General features: G+C 40.2%; 1 protein-coding gene across 1 annotated transcript in view; it reads left to right on the forward strand.

The window, feature by feature from the left end:
- The window catches only part of flt1 (fms related receptor tyrosine kinase 1), a 132,277-nt gene that overhangs the window by 75,939 nt on the left and 32,957 nt on the right, over positions 1–23,381 (forward strand). The window contains exons 13-21 of the mRNA XM_055636891.1: positions 5,152–5,466; positions 10,829–10,975; positions 12,466–12,597; positions 14,136–14,242; positions 16,697–16,826; positions 18,351–18,455; positions 19,373–19,486; positions 21,639–21,733; positions 22,244–22,394. Coding sequence (XP_055492866.1) covers positions 5,152–5,466; positions 10,829–10,975; positions 12,466–12,597; positions 14,136–14,242; positions 16,697–16,826; positions 18,351–18,455; positions 19,373–19,486; positions 21,639–21,733; positions 22,244–22,394 — 1,296 coding nt within the window. The remainder of the gene's footprint in view (positions 1–5,151; positions 5,467–10,828; positions 10,976–12,465; positions 12,598–14,135; positions 14,243–16,696; positions 16,827–18,350; positions 18,456–19,372; positions 19,487–21,638; positions 21,734–22,243; positions 22,395–23,381) is intronic.

Genomic DNA, 23,381 nt, shown 5'->3' on the forward strand with positions numbered 1-23,381 from the left:
CCTTGGAAAGCACAAACATGGATTGGAGCATAATATAATGACATGATTAAAGTACTGATAGAAATTATTCCAGAAATGATTCAGAACCTCAGGGTAAGAATCAGACACTTAGAACAGACGTGAGGAGAATTTTGTTTTATTCAAATGTTCAACTCTTGAAGGTGTTGGATGCTCAGTGGTTGAAAATACTGAAACTGAAATTGATAGTTTCATAAAAACAGGGAGTATGGGGATTGTCCAGATATAGACTTGAAGTAGAGGATACATTTTGATTTTATTGAACAGCAGGGAAGGTTTGAGGACCATTCTGGTCTAAGTTCAATATGTACTTATTTTCTTACATTCTTTTGTTTCAGATAGCAAAGTTACAATTCGGTGACAGATCATTGTTGCTTTTGATCACTGTCCATGGATCCCTTCTCAGAGGGGTTTGAGGGTTGAATCAAGTTCAGTTGCAATCACAATTGAGGCATGTCGACACACAGGTAGAAATTTCCGCTTCTGGCTCGTGGTGGGAGCGGAAAGCAGGAAATGATGCATGTCACTTTTCCTCCATTAAAATTTATGGGTGGAAAGTCATAAGCTTGGCTTCTGTAACTTCCCAATATTTGTTCCCGGTGTGTGCCAAGAGCGGAGAAGTGGAAGTCCACTCCACCCAGAGCACTGTCCAGATTCCAAGAGAATGGCCCAGTAGTGAAGATCTATTAATGTCCATAACTCCATAACTCAGACAGAGTCGGGACTTTAGGGAAGGGAGGAGAAAAATATCAGAGGAAATCATGTGCGTCGCATGTATCTCTTGGTTGAAGCGTTTTGAAGCTAACAGTTGGGTGTGACCTACAAGTGGCAGGGCAGTTGGAAAAGAACAATGTGACATTAGCTGACACATAGGAAAGATTCCAAATCCTGCAACTAAGTCCTCAACACTTGCTGCCCATCATTCATTTTCAAAGTGAAAGTTACATCACCAGATCAAATCTCTGGTTTGCAATCCTCTTTCTCTGCTGGCACACAGTGCGACTGTGGGTGTGTTATTAATTACCACGGGTGAGACAGGAACAGGACTGCCTTATCTCTGAGATTTCCCAGTGTCACTAAATGCATTTTGTTTTGAGATTCCTGACAGTGCTCGGCAAAGATAAACAATATCTTCCATCAGGAAACCTGTGAGTTATTTTCAGAGGAAGTTTCAAATCACTTAAGTAAATAAATCCTCTTTAAATTATTTCAAAGTGTGTTGGTTAGTTTGGGGGAACATTGTAAAATGTAGTAAGGATTGGGCGTGCCACTAAATTGTCTCTCATACTCTAAAATGATAAACAGCCCATTTATGTCAACTTTATTCCAAATATCAAATAAACTTATTAATGCTATTTGAATCAAGGTTATCCTTCTAAAGATTTAAAAAAAACGTTTCTGCTTATTTAGTTTAGATTAATTTAAAGATATAGCCTGGGAACAAGTCCTTCGGCCCAGCGTGTCCACGCCCCCAATTGATCACCCATTCACACTAGTTATGTTGCTGCACTTTCTTCTCCATTCCTAACACACTAGGGGTGATTTACAGAGGCCAATTGATGTACAAACCTGCACATCTTTGGGTTGTGGGAGGAAACCAGAACACCCAGAGGCAACCCACGTGGTCACAGGGAGAATGTGCAAACTCCACACTGACAACACCTGAGGTCGGCATCGAGTCTGGCTTTCTGGTGCGATGAGGCACAGGTCTAGCAGCAGTGCAACCATGCCACTAATATCTTTAAAACATTTTGGATTGTAACCTGTGCACACTGATCATGTTTAAAAATACAGGCAATTTGTCCCAGAGTAATAAGACCATAAGACAATGGGGCAGAATTAAGCCATTCAGCCCATCAAGTCTATTCTGCCATTCAATCAGAGCTGATCTATTTTTCCCTCCCAACCCCGTTCTCCTGCCTTCTCCCCATAACGTTTGATGCCCTTCCTAATCAGGAACCTATCAATCTCCGCCTTGAAAATACCCAATGTCTTGACCTCCACAGCATTCTGTGGCAATGAATTCCACATATTCACCACCTTCTGGCTCGAAATTCCTCCTCGTATCCATTTTGATGATGAATTTGTCTGTCTCAATCTGACTCAAGTTCCTTCACAATGGTCTTACATTATATGGATGTCTTCAACAGCATGCATTGTCATATTAAATAGGCAGCTTTTTTATTGACTAGTTTTTGTAATTGACATAATAAATAGCTTAATAAGGAGGAAATTGAGTTTGATATGTAAAAGGTAGTAAACTTCCAATGATGTTGAAGTAGATGAGCAATTTGGGGAAATGAGATGGAGTTAACACCTGAGGGATTAAGTGGGAAAATAAATAACACTGGACCCATTCTCCTCATAAATCTGCTGCCAAATGTAGAAGGATACGTGTAGAAGGATATGTAGAAGGATATGTGTAGTACTTCTTCTCCTGCTTATATCTTTTCCGAATCACGACCGACCCCAATTAATGCAGACACACTGTAAACATTGTTGGATCCAGGATTAGAAGTGTATGCAGAAATATACTTCCTGTTCATCCCTTTCATTCCTGAACAGAATGTACCACTACAAATGTACATTTTTTGCATAGAACAATTAAGCATTGTACGGTCAGGGCAATAATACACTCAATGCAAATGCCGAGTTCTACAAAGAATATGTTGCAAACTTTAGACAATTTATCTTTTCTGCACTCATTTATTTGTTTTTGTTACATACTTTCTGCTCTGTTTAAGATGAATTACTGAATGAACAATTACATGACAGCAGTTGTACAAAGGACAGCAGCTTGGTTATTTTTGACTCCTGGTTACAAAACTCCTATGTAAGCACAATTCTGATCCAAGCATAACATTTCTTGGGCAACTAATCAAAACTTTACCAAGATTCAATTGTAGTTATATTATATTAGTCTAATGTATATCAACAACCTGTTTCCTCTCTCTCCCCCACTGCACAAACACACACAAAATGTAACCGTGGATTCGACCACCAAGAACACTTTTTGTTCAATGAACTTGCATTGCAGGGTGCTGTGAGGTGCTTTGAGAGATAAGGTCTCAAAAACTGATTTATTGTAATCAATAACAGCAGCACAGTGGCACAGCTGTCGAGCGTTTGCCTCGCAGCGGCAGAGACCTGGATTTGATCTTGACCTCAGTGCTGCATGTTTTCCCTGTGACTGCGTGGGTTTACTCCAGGTGCTCCGGTTTCCTCCCATCTCCCAAAGACCTGTGGGTTTGTCGGCTATTTGGCCTCTGCAAATTGCCCCCCTTGTGCGCAGGGAGTAGAAGCGATCATAGGATAAGATAACATAGAACGAGTGCAAACGGTTGGTCACCATGGACATGTTGGACTGAAGGATCTGTTTCCATGCTGTATCTTTCAATTCAATTCAATTATTCTTCTAGACTCGAGAGTGAATCTTCTATTCTACTCAAGAAGTGGCGGCGCTGCCTTGCAGCTGCGGCTCACCTGCAGTCCGTTTGTCTTTTCTGTTTTTTGTTTTCTTTTTGTCCCGTTTTTGCAGTTTATTTCAGTTTGTTTAGTTGTGTATGTGTGGGGGGGGGTGGGCGTAACATGTTTTTTGACCCTTCGAGGGGAATGCGACCTTTCCAGCCGTATCCACCGTCTCCGTGTCCGTCTGCGCTGAGGCCTATCGTGGAGCTGGCGGCCTCCAACTGCGACCGACCTCGAGCCTGCGGAGGCAGATCCAGGACTTACCAACGCGAGGCTGGCCGACTTCGGGGCTGTGGTTGCGGTGCGACCCAACTTCCGACCCGACTTTGGAGCCTTGGAGGTTCGGCCGCGGGCCAGTAGACGACATCGTCGGGAGCTCGAGTTCTGTTTTCTGGAGCTCCCGCAACTACAGCTGCGTCCGCTGGACTGGAGGGCAGCAGCTTCGGCAGCTTTGACTGCCCCGGGCCGCGGAGTTTGAACCGGCCCGTTTGCGGAGCACGGATTCAGCTGCGGGACTTACCTACCATCACCCGGCGGGGTCACAACATCGGAGGCTTGGATTGCCTCAGTGCAGAGGGAGAGCAAGGAGGGAAGAGACAATGACTTTGGGACTTTAAACTGTGTCGAGTGTTTGTTATTTATTCTATGTTATGACTGCAGGCTAAACCATTTCGTTGCACTGAAAAGTGCAATGACAATAAATTGAATCAACCAATCAATCAATCAATCAGTCAATCAAAACCTTCAACATCTCATTTTACTCAATATATTTTATTGCACAAATTCACCAGTTTCATGAACCATTGCTGCTTCCCTCTTTTACAAGGGATTCCTTAGATAGAGAAGCCAGGCCTGTTCATAGTATTCCATATACCATAGGGCCCTATGTAATTCTAATCAGATACCTTTTCTTTTGTACTCAAATCATGCAATAAAGGTCAATATACTATTTATATTTCTTTTTTAGAACTACTGCTAACTTTTTTCAACTCTTTAGACATGTTGTTCTGAACTGCTTCTGAAAGGTTTTTGTTTTTTCTTCTGTCTTTTTTCTTTCTTCTTATTCCCCCATATCATATCTAGTGTCTTAGCCTGTGAGGAATCCACCTTAATTTTTGCAACTTTTTTCCCTTTTACAATCCTATGGAAGCTTTATATCCCTGTTTTGATTCTTTCTAGACTATTATTGTATTTAAATTTCCCTTGCACAATAAATGTAGTGATCCGTCCTTGCTGAATTTTCTGCGTAAGCCGAGAGACCACCGTTTAATATGTTTGAGCTTGCATAAAAACCATTGGGAAATTTTCAAAGTGAAAAAATACAGCTTGTTCCCATCTTCACCTTGTTCCACTGACATGCACACCTGTCATCCATATCTATGCATTTTGTAATGAAGATCATATGTTACCAATTAAGAAAAAGACACTGATTGCTCAGGGCATTGAGACCATCTGTCATTGTTCCAGTTGCTGTTTCGACTAAAATTAGCTGTTTAAGGTTAAACTGAAGATCTTCAAATACCTGATTGCGATAATTTGTGCGATAATTCATGTGCAAGATGAATTCATCCGTTAGTTACCATGTCAGCCACCTTATGACTTTTAATTGTTTTCAATTATGTTGATATTACAAAAGGCTTATTCATTTGTGTTTTGTTTTATTAGATGTGCGCAATCAATTTGGATTTGAGATTGGCATAGGACATCATGCGTTACCAACAGAGGGTGATGATCTGACTCTTTACTGCCGAGCCAATAAATTTCTATACTCAAATGTTGCTTGTCGTCTTCTGTGTAAGGACAATCATACGTTGTATAATCTCAGCAGTGTGAGTGAAATAACCACCAAAGAATATTCGATTGCTCTGAACTTTACCATCAAAAATGTGAGTCAGGATCAATCTGGAACTTATGAATGCACAGCCAGAAATATTATCACTCAGAAAAATACAGTTCAGAAGCAAGAGGTGTATGTTATCGGTGAGTATTAGATTGTGTAGTTCCTTTAATTTAAGTGGGATATGAACAATCCAAGAGATTAAATGATTAGTGATTCTGAATAGTGACACAGGGAACTGCAGATGCTGGTTTGCAAGAAAAGAGTTCTGATTCTGAATGTCTGTTTAATTCCTTTTCTGTGTTTTCTTCTGAAAATAATTCCTGAGCTAAACTTTATGCAGAAGGCAGATACAAAATGCTGGAGTAACTCAGTGGGTCAGGCAGCATTTCTGGACAAAAGCAACAGGTGATGTTTCGGGTTGGAACTCCTTTTTAGACTGAAAGATAGAGAAGGCCAGAACAAAACAATGCTTGCAACGGAGGACCTCAGGAAGGGTGGAGTCCATAATGACCCATTGTTGGTTTAGGAAGATGAGCTAATAAGAGAGATACAAGGATGTGAACAGTGGAACTAGTAGCATGACTAGGGGGAGGGGGTGGGGTGGGGAGAGAGGGGGGAAAAGAAGTACTTGAAATTAGAGAAATCAATATTCATGCCGCTGGATTGTGTGCTACCCATGCAAAATATGAGGTGTTGTTCCTCCAATTTGCTTGTGGCCTCACTCTGACAGTGGAGGAGGCCCAGGACAGAAAGGTCAGTATGGAAATGCAACTTTATGCAAGAATATTCTGGCATTGTACTTGTACTGTTGTACAATAACATTCAGTTCTGCATCAGAGTCTATTGCTGATGTTTTTGTAGATTACTTGCAGTACAATGTTCTTGTTGTAAACAGCCTGTAGTCAGTCAACCACGTAGCTACTGCATTGTAGAAATGGTAATGGAAATAGTATACTAAGTCATATAAGTAAACCTTGAAATCCAAATAATTTGGAATGTACCTTAGTTATTGTTTGAAAACAGAGTGCCAAATTGTTTGAGGTTGTGATTAAATCGTGATCACATTAAAAAAAAGAGTAAAACACACAGTGGACTGGAGGAACTCAGATAGCCAGGTAGCATCTGTGGAAGGAATGGATGGCAACATTTCGGATCGAAACCATTGGCCTGTGCATTCCCTCCACAGATACAGCCTGACCCACTGAATTACTCCACCACTCTTCGCTTTTTACTCAAGATTCCAGCAACTGCAGTTCCTTACGTCTCCACATCAGAAAAAATGGTTAGTTTTCTAATGAATTTTAAGCAGAGATGTAGGCATGTAATGATTGGAAATGGGAGGCAAGTTAGAAATGACTGTATGTTCATAGATTTTAAGTTTGCCATGTTATTCTTAAAGAAAATAAGACATACTTATTTCAAATGAAATGACGATAATTTGTGAATGCGATTCAAATGCTTTATTACTAAGAAAGATCACAAATGTTGACCTATTTTGGAGTTTGGCTGTTTAGTGACTCTGAATTAAAAATTCATGACCTCATTCTCCATTCCAGGCAACACATAAATGTTCTTTCTTTTACATTTTTTTTGAAATGGCAATGTATGAGAAATAACATAATAAATAAAGGCAGGAATAGGTTATTAAGCTCAGGGGACTTACTATAGACAATAGACAATAGGGTGCAGGAGTAGGCCGTTCGGCCCTTGGAGCCAGCACCGCCATTCAATGTGATCATGACTGATCATCCTCAATCCATACCCCATTCCAGCCTTCTCCCCATATCCCCTGACTCTGCTACCTTTAGGAGCTCTATCTAGCTTTCTTTTGAAGGTATCCAGAGAACCGGCCTCCACCGCCCTCTGAGGCAGAGAATTCCACAGACTCACAACTCTCTGTGTGAAAAATTGTTTCCTCATCTCTGTTCTAAATGGCTTACCCCTTATTCTTAAACAGTGGCCCCTGGTTCTGGACCCCCAACGTCGGGAACATGTTTCCTGCCTCTAGCATGTCCAAACCCTTAATAATCTTATATGTTTCAATAAGACCCCCCTCATCCTTCTAAACTCCAGAGTATACAAGCCTAGCTGCTCCATTCTCGCAGCATATGACAGTCCCGCCATCCCGGGAATTAACCTTGTAAACCTATGCTGCACTCCCTCAATAGCAATAATGTCCTTCCTCAAATTAGGGGACCAAAACTGCACACAATACTCCAGGTGTGGTCTCACTAGGGCCCTGTACAACTGCAGAAGGACCTCTTTGCTCCTATACTCAGCTCCTTGTGTTATGAAGGCCAACATGCCATTCGCTTTCTTCATTGCCTGCTGTACCTGTATGCTTAATTTCATTGACTGATGAACAAGGACCCAAATACACCAGAAAATAAGATTCATGCATGTTATTTCACCTCTGTACCACTTTCCTGCAACAATGCCCCTTGATTCTATCTATATTTAAAATCTATTGCTTGCTGTGTATTCAGTATATCTAAAATAAACGACTGAACTAAAGTAAAGGAAACTAAACTAAACTGATCTCAATCATGAATGCTCAACCTCTTATTTTACCTCTTACTTTGAATTTATGACCCCACATTCTATTGATATAGTTTAACAGGTGCCAGTGCCTGGATAAGAGGTATTGCCATGAAGTCTGTGCTTGTCTTTCTGATGAAACAAGCGTGGTCTGGCAATGAGCAGACCACGCTTCAAATATGATTTAAATTGAGCATTTTCCCGTGTATAATGGATCCAGGGTACATTGTAGACATTCCTTTAACTTTAAGAATGTTCATAATTCTTACTATCTTATTCCGATGTTGTCATTACCAAAAATGCAAGACTCGTTAGTAAAGGGGACCATTATGTAAATAGTTAATCGTTCATTATATTCAGCTTCCTGTTATAATTTAATTTAATAATTTGGGTTAAGTGGATAGCCTCAGTGGACAGTGCTTATATTGGAGGATTTAATAGTCTGGGTAATAAAACAAAGTACAATCCTGATCACCATTTATTACTTTTGCCCTTTTGCTCCTCTAAATCAGCAACACAGCCTCTGGTTAAAAACATATTTAAAAGAGATGATTTTAGATTTTTAACTGGACTAAGGTGTTTCAATAGGGAAATGTCCAATCTAAGAGAAAATGAGATTTGCTACCTCACAGCGCCAGAGACCTGGGTTAGATCCTGACCTCGGGTGCTGTCTGTGTGGAGTTTGAATGTTCTCCCTGTGAACGCATGAGTTTCCTCCAGGTGCTCCGGTTTCCAAAGACTTGCGGGTTTATAGATTAATTGGCCTCTGTAAGATTTGCCCCTTGTGTGTAGGGAGAGGATTGGATAACACACAACTGGTGTGAATGGGTGATCGATGGTCGGCGTGGATTCAGTGGGCTGAAGGGCCTGTTTCTAGGCTGTATCTCTAAACCAAACTAAATGTCCCCCCATCAACAACTATATTGTCTGCTTTTGTTTCGTCCTGCAAACTTTTATTTTGCTAACATATGCATTGCATCCGCTGTTAAGAATGTCTTCTCAAACATTAGTTAGAGTGTGTTTGTTTTATTAATGAAACAATGCCTGCAGTCTTCAACAGAACAGAACTTGAATGACTGTTTCATACAGTGTGTGTACACTGGATTCATGACAAGATGATTAGTATGTTATTCTATTTTGTATCAATTAAAGGAGAGGAGATTAATTAACAGATCGACAATTAGTTGGCCGAACTTCAGTTCCGCATGATTTTTTTTAATTATTACATGCTGGAAATCACGTCCTCGTTATCTTTTCTTGTTGGCCATATCTGAACCACAATGTTTAAAACGTGGGGAAGAAAAACAAACTTGCCTTGATTTGAACAGCGTTGTGAATGAAAAGCTTCAAGGCACGTCCCATGAAATGTAGCTACTCATTTGTGGGGCTGGACTGACGGAATCATAACAGTTTCTCGTGCTTGTGAACTCCTGAGCGGACTTCCTCCTTTAAAAAAGTGGCACAATGCCCTGTAACTGAACTTAATCTTTCACATGGGAATTGCTTTTGTTGAGGGCAGTAAAGTAAACAATGGCATTTCCACCCCCGCCTGATACCAGGTTCACAGGGAATCTACTCGTTTAAGCAGAAACCAGTGCTCAGTAATTGTGGGAGTTTCTGGACTAAGAATAGGGCATTTTTAGATATGTTCCCAGTGTGATTATTTTAGGTAAACTATTCACATATGCTAGGTAGCTTATAAATATTGCATTACAAGTACCACAAGTAAAGCTTCAAAATGACATTTTTCTATTACTATCATTCTCTTTCCACTTGGTTATCTTAACCCTCCAGCACAATACCACAGGTGACCACAGCCTCTTATGCCTGCTCTTTCTTGTGTCATCATTCAAATTAGAACAATTGTATACCGATCAAACCTGTGCCAAACAGCTGCATTTTTTAGTTCGGAAACATTAAAACATATAGTTTAGTTCAGAGTATATAGCGTGGAAACACGCCCTTTGGCCCACCAAGTCCACACTGACTATCGATCATCTGTTCACACTAGTTCTATGTTATGAAGGCGCTGTGAGACAGACCACCTATTGGATCTGGGTGCATGATATATATGGAAAGTTTAGCAAACAATGAATCCCAATACATTTCCAGTGGAAAGTGGGCAGAAACTAAAAAGTAAACTAAAACTCATTTTATTAAAATAGATTTGATTTATTATCCGTAATTTAATAAATATTAAGCACTACAAAGTTATCCACATATACATCTATAGATCAAATGATTCACCATCCTGAGGGTATGATCAAACTCAGGTCTCCGGAGCTGTCAGGCATCAGCTCTACCACCTGCACCACTGTGCTGCTTCAAAGTTTGCTCATTAAATTTAAATATACGGGTGGAACGGTGGCGCAGTGATAAAGTCGCTGCCTTACAGCGCTTGCAGTGCCAGAGACCCGGGTTTGATCCTGACTACGGGTGCTGTTTGTTCGGAGTTCATACATTCTCTCCATGACTGCTTGAAGCTCCAAGATCTTCGGTTTCCTCCCACAATCAAAAGATGTACAGGTTTGTAGGTTAATTGGCTTAGTGTAAGTGCAAATTGTTCCTAGTGTGTGTACGATTGTGTTAATGTGCAGGGACCAGTGGTCAGTGTGGACTAGGTGGGCCAAAGAGCCTGTTTCCGTGCTGTATCTCTAAACTAAACTAAATTTGCATGGTAAATATTTATATGATGGACATTAAATACATGTACATCTGCTTGAATTACATGTATGCCCGTATTTTAATTGAGTCATTGAAAGTTATGCATTCTAAGTGGTGTATTTTGCCACGATTTATGCATTCTAAGTGGTGTATTTTGGTGTATTTTAAAAAGTCTAAAATCTTTAGGCAAGACCTAAAATCTTGTTTTCATTGATATAATTTGTAAAAATAAACTATTTCACATGGTAACCTTAATCCCAATTAATTTTGATTCTGAGATTATATCTCCTTTGATTTCAGCTCAGGAAGCTCCATACCTTCTTTATAACCTAAGTGACCGTGAAGTAAACATCAGTAGTTCCATTTTGTTGGAATGTCAAGCCGAGGGAAGACCAGTGCCACGTATCACATGGTACAAAAACAATCAAAGGTTACACATTGAATCAGGTGCGGTTTTGACAGGAAATGATTGTCTATCTCATATGAACTTGAAAATTATTGTTGGTCAATTATTGTCTGAAAATGGTTATTCAGGTCCACCACCGATTTTCAAGCTCCTTTGGTCCAGAGCCTTTCTGGATTATCCATTTTGACAGACCAACGGAGGTTCAAATTATGAACCTGAGAAGCGTCGAACGGCACCAGAATGGTCCGCCTGGGCCGTCAATGAGCATGGACATCGGCCTGCAAATTCCGCCTCAGAAGTCGGCTATGGGAATGGATCTGCTGGCTCTGGCCAGGCTGGAGTTCTAGAGCCCGGCAGCATGGGGCAAATTTGACCCGCCGATCAGCCACAGAAATCCCGATGAGGTCGAGACCAGCATAGGCAGCACATTTTCGGGGAGACTTCCGGAAGGGATTTCAAATGCTTTCGTAATTCTGTCCTGATTAAAGGAGGTGCCGGACCACCAGATGCTGTAAAATCGGTGGAGGACCTGTATATTTCTTTGAGCAGTTAACGTGAATGTATTTATCGTTTGTTGTACCTACTGTTATTTATTTAAATAGAAAACTTTAAATAGAAACATTTAAGAAATGTATAAATGCAGAAATATTAACACCCCAAGACATGACTAATGCTTTAACAACATAAAGATGTATTAGATAATTACATTATGATAATTTTGTTTTTCATCATCTTCATACAGTACAGTTTACTTTAATATTAATTAGAATTTTTATAAGATCTAATTGAGTTAGAAAAATAGAAGAATGCATTGCTATCCCAAAAATGCAGTACCCTTTAGGAAGTGGAACCCTTTGGTTCCCACTGTGCATTTTCTGGTATCAGCGGTGCCATCAGGGGAAGGCAGTAAGTAAACATTTGATATTTTCCCACAAGTGAGAGGAAATCAGTTACTGGGTCACAACAGGGTGCTACTAAAATTTCCATTGACCGGCTAAAGTTGTCTGCATACTGTATCTCCTTCTTAAATGTGAATGGATGGGTTGGGAATTAATAAAGAGGAATGGATTGGAAAAAAAATAATTGACCTTACACATTGAAATATTTTATAGTGATCCAATGACCTGAGCCTTCTGGGAATGGACTTAACTTTTGTTATAATTTTGAACCTTTTAGTAGAGCATTATTCTCCATACGTATGTTGGATATGTTCTGGTTTTAGTTCTATTGTCATATAAATGTGTTGTTTTTTTAAAGGGGGCAATCTGAAAATGTTGCATTAACATAAGAGAAAACCAAATCAAATCTTCTGTTATCTTTGTTAAGAATAGACTAAATAGGAAGTTGCCTTTTTTTTTCTAGTGAAGACTGAGTTTTCCAGCAGTGTGTCGGTATCATGCAGGATGTCATAGTATGAGGTGGCTGTCTGCCCATTCAGCTTCTAGATGTAGTAAATGGGATCTAACTATAAACAAAATAAGCCTATGTGGAAAGCATGGTTCTAATCCTCTGCCACATACTTTGTACAAAGGTATTACTCTGGGACCAGGAAACAGAATGTTAATTATTGAAAGAGTCATCGAAGAGGATGAAGGCTTATACCGGTGCCAGGCGACTAACAGGAAAGGCTTTGTGGAGACTTCTGCTTACATCACTGTTCAAGGTAAGTGCAGAAAATAGAAGTGGGATGTTAAAAAAAACATTTTAGGATGGGTAAGAACATAATTAAAAGTTAGAATTCTGAATTTGAAATTTGGTTACCAGTCATGAAAATATTTTGTGTAGGAAGGAACAGCAGATGCTGGTTTCCAACAAAGGTAGACACAAAATGCTGTGGTAACTCAGCAAGTCAAGAAGCATCTCTGGAATAAAGGAATAGGTGACGTTTTGGGTCAAGGCTGTTCTTCGGACACCAAAAATATTTTAGGACTCAAGATCCGACCACGGACATGAGAATATCATTTATGAGTCATCGTGTGGTGATTGATATTCAGTTGATATTTTAACAACTAGTTCACTGGAATGGCTGAAAGTTCTTCTGTCATGTTTGAGGAATTGTTTTTGGAGATAGGCAAAGAACAGAGAGATGATAGGAAACTCAAGGATGCTAGAATCTTGAGCAAAACTCAAAAGGACTGGAGTAACTCAGCAGGTCAGGCAGCATTTATGGAGGGAATGAACAGGTGGCATTTCGAATCAGGACATTTCTTTGGACTGAAGAAGGGTCTCAACCTGAAACGTCACATATCCATTCCCTCCGCAGATGCGGCCTGACCCGTTGAGTTAGTTCAATTTATAGTTCAGAGATACAGTATGGAAATAGACCCTTCGGCCCACCGAGTCTGTGCCGACCAGTGATCCCAGTACACTAGCACCATCCTGCACACGAGGAACAATTTACAACATTTGCCAATTAACCTACAAACCTGTATATCTTTGGAATGTGAAAGGAAACCGGAGCACCCGGGGAAAATCCAGGGAAATCATGGGGAGAACGTAAAACTTCGTACAGACAGCATCCGTAGGCAGGATCAAACCCGGGTGTCTGGCACCGTGAGGCAGCAACACTATTGCTGTGCTGCCGTTACTCCAGCACTTTGTGTTTAAGAGAGAAGATAGATGGCAGAATGGTGATGGATAAATGTAAGTTGGTGCCAGTTAGAAAACAGAGTTTAAAGAAAGACTAAGCATAGGGCAGTGCTTTACCCAACAGTGGATAAGCAGGGACACCATCTATGGCAATCTCTCATATCTATGGGAAGTGTACACATACACCCACACAAACTAACTAACTGATGAAACACTAGTCTCCATCTAAATGAAGAAGGAAAACTAGGCTGTGGTCTAGTATTGGTTAGACTTCATCTAGTTCTGGATCCTACATGTCAAGATGTATGTGTAAGCCTTGCAGGTGGGTGAGGTATAGATTAATCAGGAATCTGCACCAACTAGATATTTTCAGCTATGGATGACCTTCATAGCATTTCTGTTGATCGAGCACGATCGGGACAATGTGCAGATGCACAGAGAGGAGTGGGAGGCAAGTTCACAAAATAATGTCATTCTTCAACCTGGACCATATCAGCTAACGTTTGGTGGATTATATGCGTGGTAATTGTTGTGGCAGCAGTGTTTTTTACATGAGGTGTCTACGCTTTCAAAGGCTTCCGAAGAAATTAGCTTGTGTTTGCATGATTCTAGGGTCAACAGAGAACTCAAACATGGAGCTGATCACCCTGACATGTACCTGTGTAGCTGCTGCTCTTTTCTGGCTTCTCCTGACTCTCTTCATTCGGAAACTCAAAAAGGTAGGTCCAAGATACTACCCTGGTCAAATCTTAGATTGTCATTCATTGACGATATTAGTATGTAGGAAGGAAAAGCAGATGTTGGTATATATCGAAGATAGACACGAAGTGCTGGAGTAGCTTAGCGGGTCAGGCAGCATCTCTTGAGAAAAAGGAAAACATTGATGATGTTAGACCTGCTGTGTGCATCGAAAACTCTTTTGGTTATAGGACAAGTTAAAAATAATATCTCCATTATAATGCATGTTGTGTATCTTCGAACTGCTTTTACGGATTGCTGTAACACACTGGGGGCTTCAAATTTTCTGGCAATCGGAGTCACATGAGCACGCTTCCTTAACGCTATAAGGTAAACATAAGTGTACCCATTAGCAAGCTACTGCTGTTAAAGAAGGAACTGCAGATGCTGGAATATCGAAGGTACACAAAAATGCTGGAGAAACTCAGCGGGTGCAGCAGCATCTATGGAGCGAAATAAATAGGTGACGTTTCGGGCCGAAACCCTTCCTCAGACTGAAGAAGGGTTCCGGCCCGAAACGTCACCTATTTCTTTCGCTCCATAGATGCTGCTGCACCAGCTGAGTTTCTCCAGCATTTTTGTGTACCTAGCAAGCTACTGCTGATCTGTTGTCTTCAAGTATGCAGGTACAGTAGGCAGTGAAGAAAGCGAATGGCATGTTGGCTTTCATAACAAGAGGAGTTGAATATAGGAGCAAAGAGGTCCTTCTGCAATTGTACAGGGCCCTAGTGAGACCTGGAGTATTGTGTGCAGTTTTGGTCCCCTAATTTAAGGAAGGACATTCTTGCTATTGAGGGAGTGCAGCGTAGGTTTACAAGGTTAATTCCCGGGATGGTGGGACTGTCATATGTTGAGAGAATGGAGTGGCTGGGCTTGTATACTCTGGGAGTTCAGAAGGATGAGAGGGGATATTATAGAAACATATAAGATTATTAAGGGTTTGGACATGCTAGAGGCAGGAAACATGTTCCAAATGTTGGGGGAATCCAGAACCAGGGGCCACAGTTTAAGAAAAGGGGTAAGCCATTTCGAATAGAGACGAGGATACACTTTTTCTTACAGTGTTGTAAGTCTGTGGAATTCTCTGCCTCAGAGGGCGGTGGAGGCCGGTTCTCCGGATACTTTCAAAGACACAAAAGACAACAGCTGCTGTAATCTTGAGCAAAAGGAGCAACCTCAGCTGAGTTCCTCTATCACTATTGTTTTTTTTAGTTTAAAGATCCAGCGTGGAAAGAGACCCTTCAGCCCTGCAAGTCCATGTCGACTAATAACCACCCATATACTAGTTATATTCTACACACTAGGGACAATTCACAGAAGCCAATTAACCTACAAACCTGCTTGTCTTTTGAACATGGAAGGAAACTGGAGCACCTGGACAAAACCCATGCAGTCACGTCACGAATGGTCAAGTACATCTCGAGACAGACTAAAACAATACTATATTGAGAATAATGAGATGACTGAGGTGATAAAGGTAAAGGCAGAACAAGAGACAAAATAAATGTTTGAGGGAGATGAAGTGGTGTTGGAGATAAATTTCAGACTGGTAAAGTGGGCCATTTTCACAGCCACTTGTGATGTTATTTATGCCATTGATTCAGTGTTATGGATAATGTGGAAGTGGGATTGATGGGATCCAAGAGGTAGATGCAATTCTGTGAAAATACAATGTATTCCAAAGCTTTGGAAACATTAATGGACAGTCATGTAAAAGACAACATGAGAATTGAGTTTTCTCTGCTGGAGATGGAAATGGATGTCAGCTGAAAATGTAATACAAAGAATGTTGATGTTGAAACAAAATTAAGCACAGATTGGGAAAACTCAGATGAAATTTCACCCGCTATTATTTGCCAATATGAATGAAAGTCAGATGAAAGTTTATATATTTTTAAAGGGAAAAGTTCATGGACTGTGTCCAGGGTTAACAGTTTTAAAAAGTATTTTTAATTTAAATTGGCTTTAAAAAACGGCCACGTAAAAATATTAGCGAATACTGCTTTCCTTTTAGAATTGTATATGATTTGCCCAATTAAACAAATGTTTTCAACAAATATTTTGCAAATTTCTGATGCCTTTCTTGCTGAATACCCTTTTCACTTTCTAAACAAATAATTGTTCTTGTTATATAAACCTTAACACTGAATGATTGTTTTATTCATGCCGGATTCATCAAGACAGTCTGGCAGGATACATTGAGCATTGATTAGTCCAGTGAAAGATGCCATTTAATTTTGACTGGATCACACTGCCAGTTTTGTCGCAAGCTATTGAACCTTGAAGGTTACTTCATTGGAAATGCTTAATGGTACAATGTTTTTCTTTCCAACTACAAACCATTAAGATGATGTGTGTTGGCATGATGTCTGAATGACACCAGTGGACAAATGTGTGGGCCCACACAAGTGTTTTCTCATGCTTTGGTTTTCCAGCCTAGATCTGCAGAGACAAAAACTGACTACCTGTCAATCATAATGGACCCAGATGAAGTACCCCTTGATGAGCGATATCTCCCTTACGATGACAATAAATGGGAATTTCCTCGAGACAGACTAAAGCTAGGTATGAGCACAAAAATGTAATGCTCGCTCTAGAGTACAAGGTAACATATACTGGCCATTCTTAATTCTCAATTGACAGCTTTTGATCTTAATAAACCTTGAGTAATGATAGCTAAGTTCTTCTCTACATCCATGTTAAGTAATTCACATAAATTCAGGCTAATCTATCAAACTACACTATTGGATCATTTACACCAGACTTCCAGATAGGTTTAGGTTGAGGTTTATGTTCAGATTTAGATTTATTGTTGTCACTTGTAACAAGAGGTACAGTGAAAAGGTACACAAAAATGCTGGAGAAGCTCAGCGGGTGCAGCAGCATCTATGGAGCGAAGGAAATAGGCGACGTTTCGGGCCGAAACCCTTCTTCAGTCTGAAGAAGGGTTTCGGCCCGGAACGTTGCCTATTTCCTTCGCTCCATAGATGCTGCTGCGCCCGCTGAGTTTCTTCAGCATTTTTGTGTACCTTTGATCTTCCAGCATCTGCAGTTCCTTCTTGAACACAACGGTACAGTGAAAAGCTTTGTTTTTTGCATGCTAGCCAAACAAATCTGAAGATGTTCTAAAGTTCCGTGATACAGGTACCATATTTGTACACAATGCAGACATGACAACCACTGTCACTTTCCTGAAAGGGCAGGTAAAAGAGATTTGCTTCAAAGAGTAAAATAACACTCCTCAAATGCTGTTACTTACTAACTTCCTTGAAATCTTATTAGTTTCCCTATATGATAATTAATTATTATTATATCACGGTGCACAGCGGTAGATTTGCAGCGCCAGAGACCTGGGCTCGATCCCGACTACGGGTGCTGTCTGTACAGAGTTTGTACGTTCGCCCCGTGATCTGCGTGGGTTTTCTCCGAGATGTTCGGTTTCCCCCCACACTCCAAAGACGTACAGGTTTGTAGGTTAATTGGCTTGGTGAATGTAAAAATTGTCCCTAGTGCCCCATTATTACCTCTTTAATAATTGACTCCAGCATCTTTCCCACCACCGAAGTCAGGCTAACTGGTCTGTAATTCCCTGTTTTCTCTCTTGCTCCTTTCTTGAAAAGTGGGATAACATTAGCTATCCTCCAATCCACAGGAACTGATCCTGAATCTATTGAACATTGGAAAATGATCACCAATGCGTTCACTATTTCTAGAGCCAACTCCCTGAGGACCCCGGGACGCAGACCATCAGGCCCAGGGGATTTATCATGCTTCAGTCCCATGAGCCTACCCAATACTATTTCTCGCCTAATGACAATTTCTTTCAGTTCCTCTACCCCCTTAGATCCTCTGATTTTTACCATTGATTTTTAAATTCCATTGGTGTTTGTAGAGTGATTCAAGGTGCATACAGTGATCACATGAAAACAATGATACACATATGACATTTACACTTTGCAACAGCACTGGATGGAAATGGATAAAAAGTAATAAGCTTGTGTGTATTGCAATGCTCCATAGCATATCTGAGGATGGTTGAGAGAATGTAAATACCTTTTTCATGAATTTCCATGCTTATCTCAATCCTAGGTAAAGCTCTTGGCCACGGGGCTTTTGGGAAGGTGGTGGAAGCTTCTGCTTTTGGCATCAATAAATCAGCCACATGTAAAACCGTTGCCATTAAAATGCTGAAAGGTACTTTGACTTTGATGTTTCAAAACTATCATAATGATTACTTCAGCTTAAAACCTGGTTCAATGGTTCAATATACTTTTTTGTCACGTACCAAAGTACAGTGAAATTATTTTTTGCATACAGTTCAGTGACAATCCTACTACACACAGCACAATTATACTAAGTACAAGAGTGTTAGATAGTAGACCGTAAACACGAGTTGTCTCGTTTTAGGCAATATCTTGTTCCCCTTAAGTTCAAAATTTAAAAAAATGTTAGAATCTTAATTTGGCCATAAACGCCTGCTGTCCTGGAGGTGGCACTTGATTTAAAATAAATGCTTGATAAGAATATAATACCGTATAGTAAAAAAGTCTGGATGGAGTGGATGTGGAGAGGGTGTTTCCACCAGTGGGTGAGTCTAGGACCAGAAGCCTCAAAATAAAAAGACATATCTTTAGAAAGGAGGTGAGGAGGAATTTCTTTAGTCAGAGGTTGGCGACTGTGGCATTATTGACTGTGGAGGCCAAGTCATTGCGTATTTTTAAGGCACGAGATTGACAGATATAATTAATTGGTAAGGGTATCAAGGGTTATGGGGAGAAAGCAGACGAATGGGGTTGAGAGGGAATGATAGATTAACCACGTCTGAATGACAGAGTAGACGCAATGGGCCGAATTGCCTACTTCTGCTCCTATGATTTATGAACATTATGAAATGAGTCTGTAAAATAATAAATGCTTGTTCTATCATTAAGAGATCTAAAAATTAGTGAATTATTCTAAATCCTTATGTGCATGATTTGTATTTGTACTTGTTTGTGTACAACATTGGTGTACAACATTTGTTTATATCTTCAATGAATAGATATTGAACATGTTACAGCTTAAGGTTTTGACTTCTAACTCTAAATTGTTTAATGATATTTTCTTTGAAGAGGATGCCACAGCCAGTGAACATAAAGCTTTAATGTCAGAACTAAAGATCTTGATTCATATCGGAAACCATCTAAATGTTGTGAATTTGCTGGGAGCATGCACCAGACATGGAGGTTTGTAACATTACGACTGCCTTAACAGTGTAATAAAACTTAATAGAATAGAACAAAATGTTCATCAATGTTTGACTGAAATGTTGGGTTGTTTTTTATTAAAAAATATAACAATGTGATTGTAGAATAATGTGATTGTAGAGGTGCCATGGTGGTGCAGCAGTAGAGTTGCTGCCTTATAGAGCCAGAGGTCCGGGTTCGATACTGAATGTGGGTGCTATCCATACACAGTTTGTACGTTCTCCCCATGACCTGAGTCTATTTTCTCTGGATGCTCCGGTTCTCTCCCACATTCCAAAGGCATACAGTTTTGTAGGTTAATTGGCTTGGTAAATTTGTAAATTTGTCCCTATTGTGTGTAGGATTGTGCTAGTGTATGGAGATCGCTGGCCAGTGCGGACTCGGTGGGCCGAAGGGCCTGTTTCTGCGCTGTATTTCTAAACTAGAAGATCACAAAAAGCAAAAAAAACTGCATATGCTAAAAATCTGAAATTAAAACAGAAAATACTGGAGATACTCAGAACATAGAATGTAAAACAGTACAGCACAAGAACAGGCAATTTGGCCCACAAAGCCTGTGCTAAACATGATGCCAAACCAACTATTATCTGTCTGCACATAATCTACATCTAGGGATTGTCAGTAGAAAGAGAAGAGTTAATTACATTTAATGAAAAGATTGAAGGTGATGACCTATCATCAGAACAATTGCTATCAGGTCATTGACTTGAAACATTCTTTCTAGTAGAAGTATGTTCAGACAGATGGGAACAAGGAAATGAAAGAGTGTCCATGGAAAACATGAGCAGGATTATTATTGGTAGATGCTGCAATGATTTCCAATGGTAGATACCAACAGAGGCATGGACAGTGTTCAATTACCAGTCCAATGTTATTTAATAAGAATATGCCTGTGCTTACCACTGTACCAGCAGCAACCTTGTTCCCTCAAGCCCACTTCTGATCAGCCAGACCCTGTACTATAGTTGTCCTGAAAAAAATAACGACCTGCTTCCAGAAAGCCCTGATGTATCGATAATCCATGGCCTTAGCTGTCAAAATTCCCAAAAGATTTGCTTGTCTCCGACGTTCATTAGCACTCAAAACAAATTAATGGCTGCTAAAAATAAAATGTCTTTGAAAATAGAAGTAAATGTCCCACCTGCCTGCGTTTGGCTTGTATCCCTCTAAACCTGTCCTATCCTGCCTAAATATTTCTTAAACGTTGTGATAGTACCTGCCACAACTACCTCCTCTGGCAACTTGTTCTATACACCCTCCACCCTTTGTGTGGAAAAAGTTACCCCTTATGTTCCTATTAAATCTTCCCCCCCCCCCCTACCTTGAACCTATGTCCTCTGGTTCTCGATTCCCCTACTCCTGCTCAATAGAATCTGTGCGTCTACTCGATCTATTCCTTTCATGATTCCCCTCATCACTAGAAGATCACCCCTCATCCTCCCATGCTCCAAGGAATAGAGCCCTAGCCTGCTCAACCTCTCCCTGTAGCTCAAGCCTGTTTCCTAGCAATATCCTCGTTAATCTTTTCTGCACCCTTTTCCATCTTGACATCTTTCCTATGCCACGGTGCCCAGAGTGTCTGGATGGCTTGTAGATTGTTAATCTGAATCTCCCCGCAGAAACAAAACTGTGCCCCGCAACTCCAAAAGCAAATGATTGATGCCTCAGTTGGACATTTTGAACCGTGCAGTATATAAACTGTAATACTGCAACTGGCTCCTGGAGCTTAGAATCGCCTGAGGATTTCCTACAAGAGGTGTGCAACTGATGACATTGAGAGCTGAGTGAAGAGAGGAAGTGTTATATATCAGTGCCATGTTTCAAAAACATTCATTAATGCGAATGTCATCATCAAAACACCTTATGAATTTTAAAGTTTCAAAAATACGTTATTACAAAGAAAAAATGTTTTGATCTTAAAACATAGATTAATTTTAAATGCATCCTGAGTACCACTTACAGAACCAGTTTGTGCATTCGACAAAATCATTTGTATTGATTTCCTGATGTGCAGAAACAAAGGGCAAGGTTCTTGATTCAAATACAAATTTGGATAATTGCTTCATGTCTAATCCTGGAGTATGAATTTAATTAAACAAATCTATACTGTGCCCTATTTTTCTTGACGCAGGTCCTTTGATGGTGATTGTTGAATACTGTAAATACGGCAATCTCTCCAACTATCTTCAGACCAAGAGGCATAAATTTGTGTTGCACAAGGTGAATGTACGTAACTATCTATTTCAAAATATCTTACTGAATTATTAACCTGTTCTATTGAATGTAACTGATGGACAATATTCTCACACACATCGGGAAAATTCTGAACATCGCACCTATTAAAAGCCTATTCACTAATGATGATTTTATTGAATTAATTTGTAACAAACAATCGATTTCCTTTTATTCTTGTTAAACAATGGTATTTATGATGGAGTTAGTCTCTTATTTAATGGTTGCCATGGCTGGGATGTGACTCGCCGTAGTGAATGGGTGAGTGATAGAGGGGTGGAGTTGATGGTGCGGTGGAGAGGACAGAGAAAGAAAACCTGCAAATAATTTCTATTTAGTAAACATAATGTAGTAGAAAGCTGTGAGTTAGGTTTAACAATGGAACAGTACATTTTAAGTGGAATAACCTGTACCTCTGCTATCATATCAAGTTTTTAATGCATCAACCAAGATCAATGAAATATCCAAAACAACACTTTTGCCCTGCTTTCTATCCATTTCTAGGAAACTGCATTACAAGCAGATCACATTCAAGAAAAGATCCCTATGGAGGGGAAAAAGAGACGGCTGGCTAGTGTTACAAGTTCTGAGAGTTCCACCAGCTCTGGATTTGATGAAGATAAAACTCTAAGTGATGTTGAAGAGGAAGAGGAGGGTAAGAACTGATTCCTTCCTGATTTCTTCCTGATTTACAGCCTTCAAAGTTATTTTTACATCAGTGAGTATCTTTGATGTCCTTGCTGATTATCTCACTAATAAACATCCGTGGGATATTCTTAATAGGAGGAGACACACCTTTCAAGTTTGAAAAATAATAAAAATACACGATGTACTATGTGTGTAAAAAAAAATGTTTTTCTTATCAGCACATATGTAGTTTTCCAGATCTGTAGAGAGGAAACCTCACCTAGTTATTTTGCCACTAATCTCTGGGAGGTGAAAGGGTGTAGCTGTTAGCAAACATGGCAGGAATAAAAAGGCAGATATCAGTAGTAGCTGTAGCTTTGCCATGCTTTGATCACTGATTAACCAAGTGAGCGGTAATTTAGCCATCCTATCCCACAGAGACAACAGCAAGACATAGAACATTGAATGCAAAACATAGAACAGTGCAGCACAGGAACAGGCCCCATGGGCCATAATGTCTGTGCTGAATATGATGCCAAGCTAAACTAATTTCATCTGCCTGCACATGATCCACATCCCTCCATTCCCAGCATATCCATGTGCCTATCCAAAAGCCACTTAAATGCTACTATCGTATGTGCCTGCACCACCACCCCTGGCAGAGCGTTCCAAGTACCCACTGTTTAAAAACTTGTCCTGCACATCTCTTTTAAACTTTGCCTTTTCACTTTAAAGTTATGTCCTTTAGTCTTTGATATTTCTGCTCTAGGCAAAACGTTATGATTGTCTACGTTATCTATGCCTGAGAAAATCCTGAGAATATTCAGAAATTGATTCTAAAAGGCCTGTCCCACTTACGCGATTTTTTCGGCAACTGCCGGCGACTGTCACAGCCGCAGCAGGTTGCTGAAAAAGGCTCGACTGGACCCCCCCCCCATGACAACCTACCACCTAGTCGATGTCAAGCTACGGCAAGCTACCGACAACCGGCGACCCAATCGGTCGCGACTTAGGA

This window comes from Leucoraja erinacea, chromosome 6 (assembly GCF_028641065.1).
Source record: "Leucoraja erinacea ecotype New England chromosome 6, Leri_hhj_1, whole genome shotgun sequence".
Taxonomy (NCBI): domain Eukaryota; kingdom Metazoa; phylum Chordata; class Chondrichthyes; order Rajiformes; family Rajidae; genus Leucoraja; species Leucoraja erinaceus.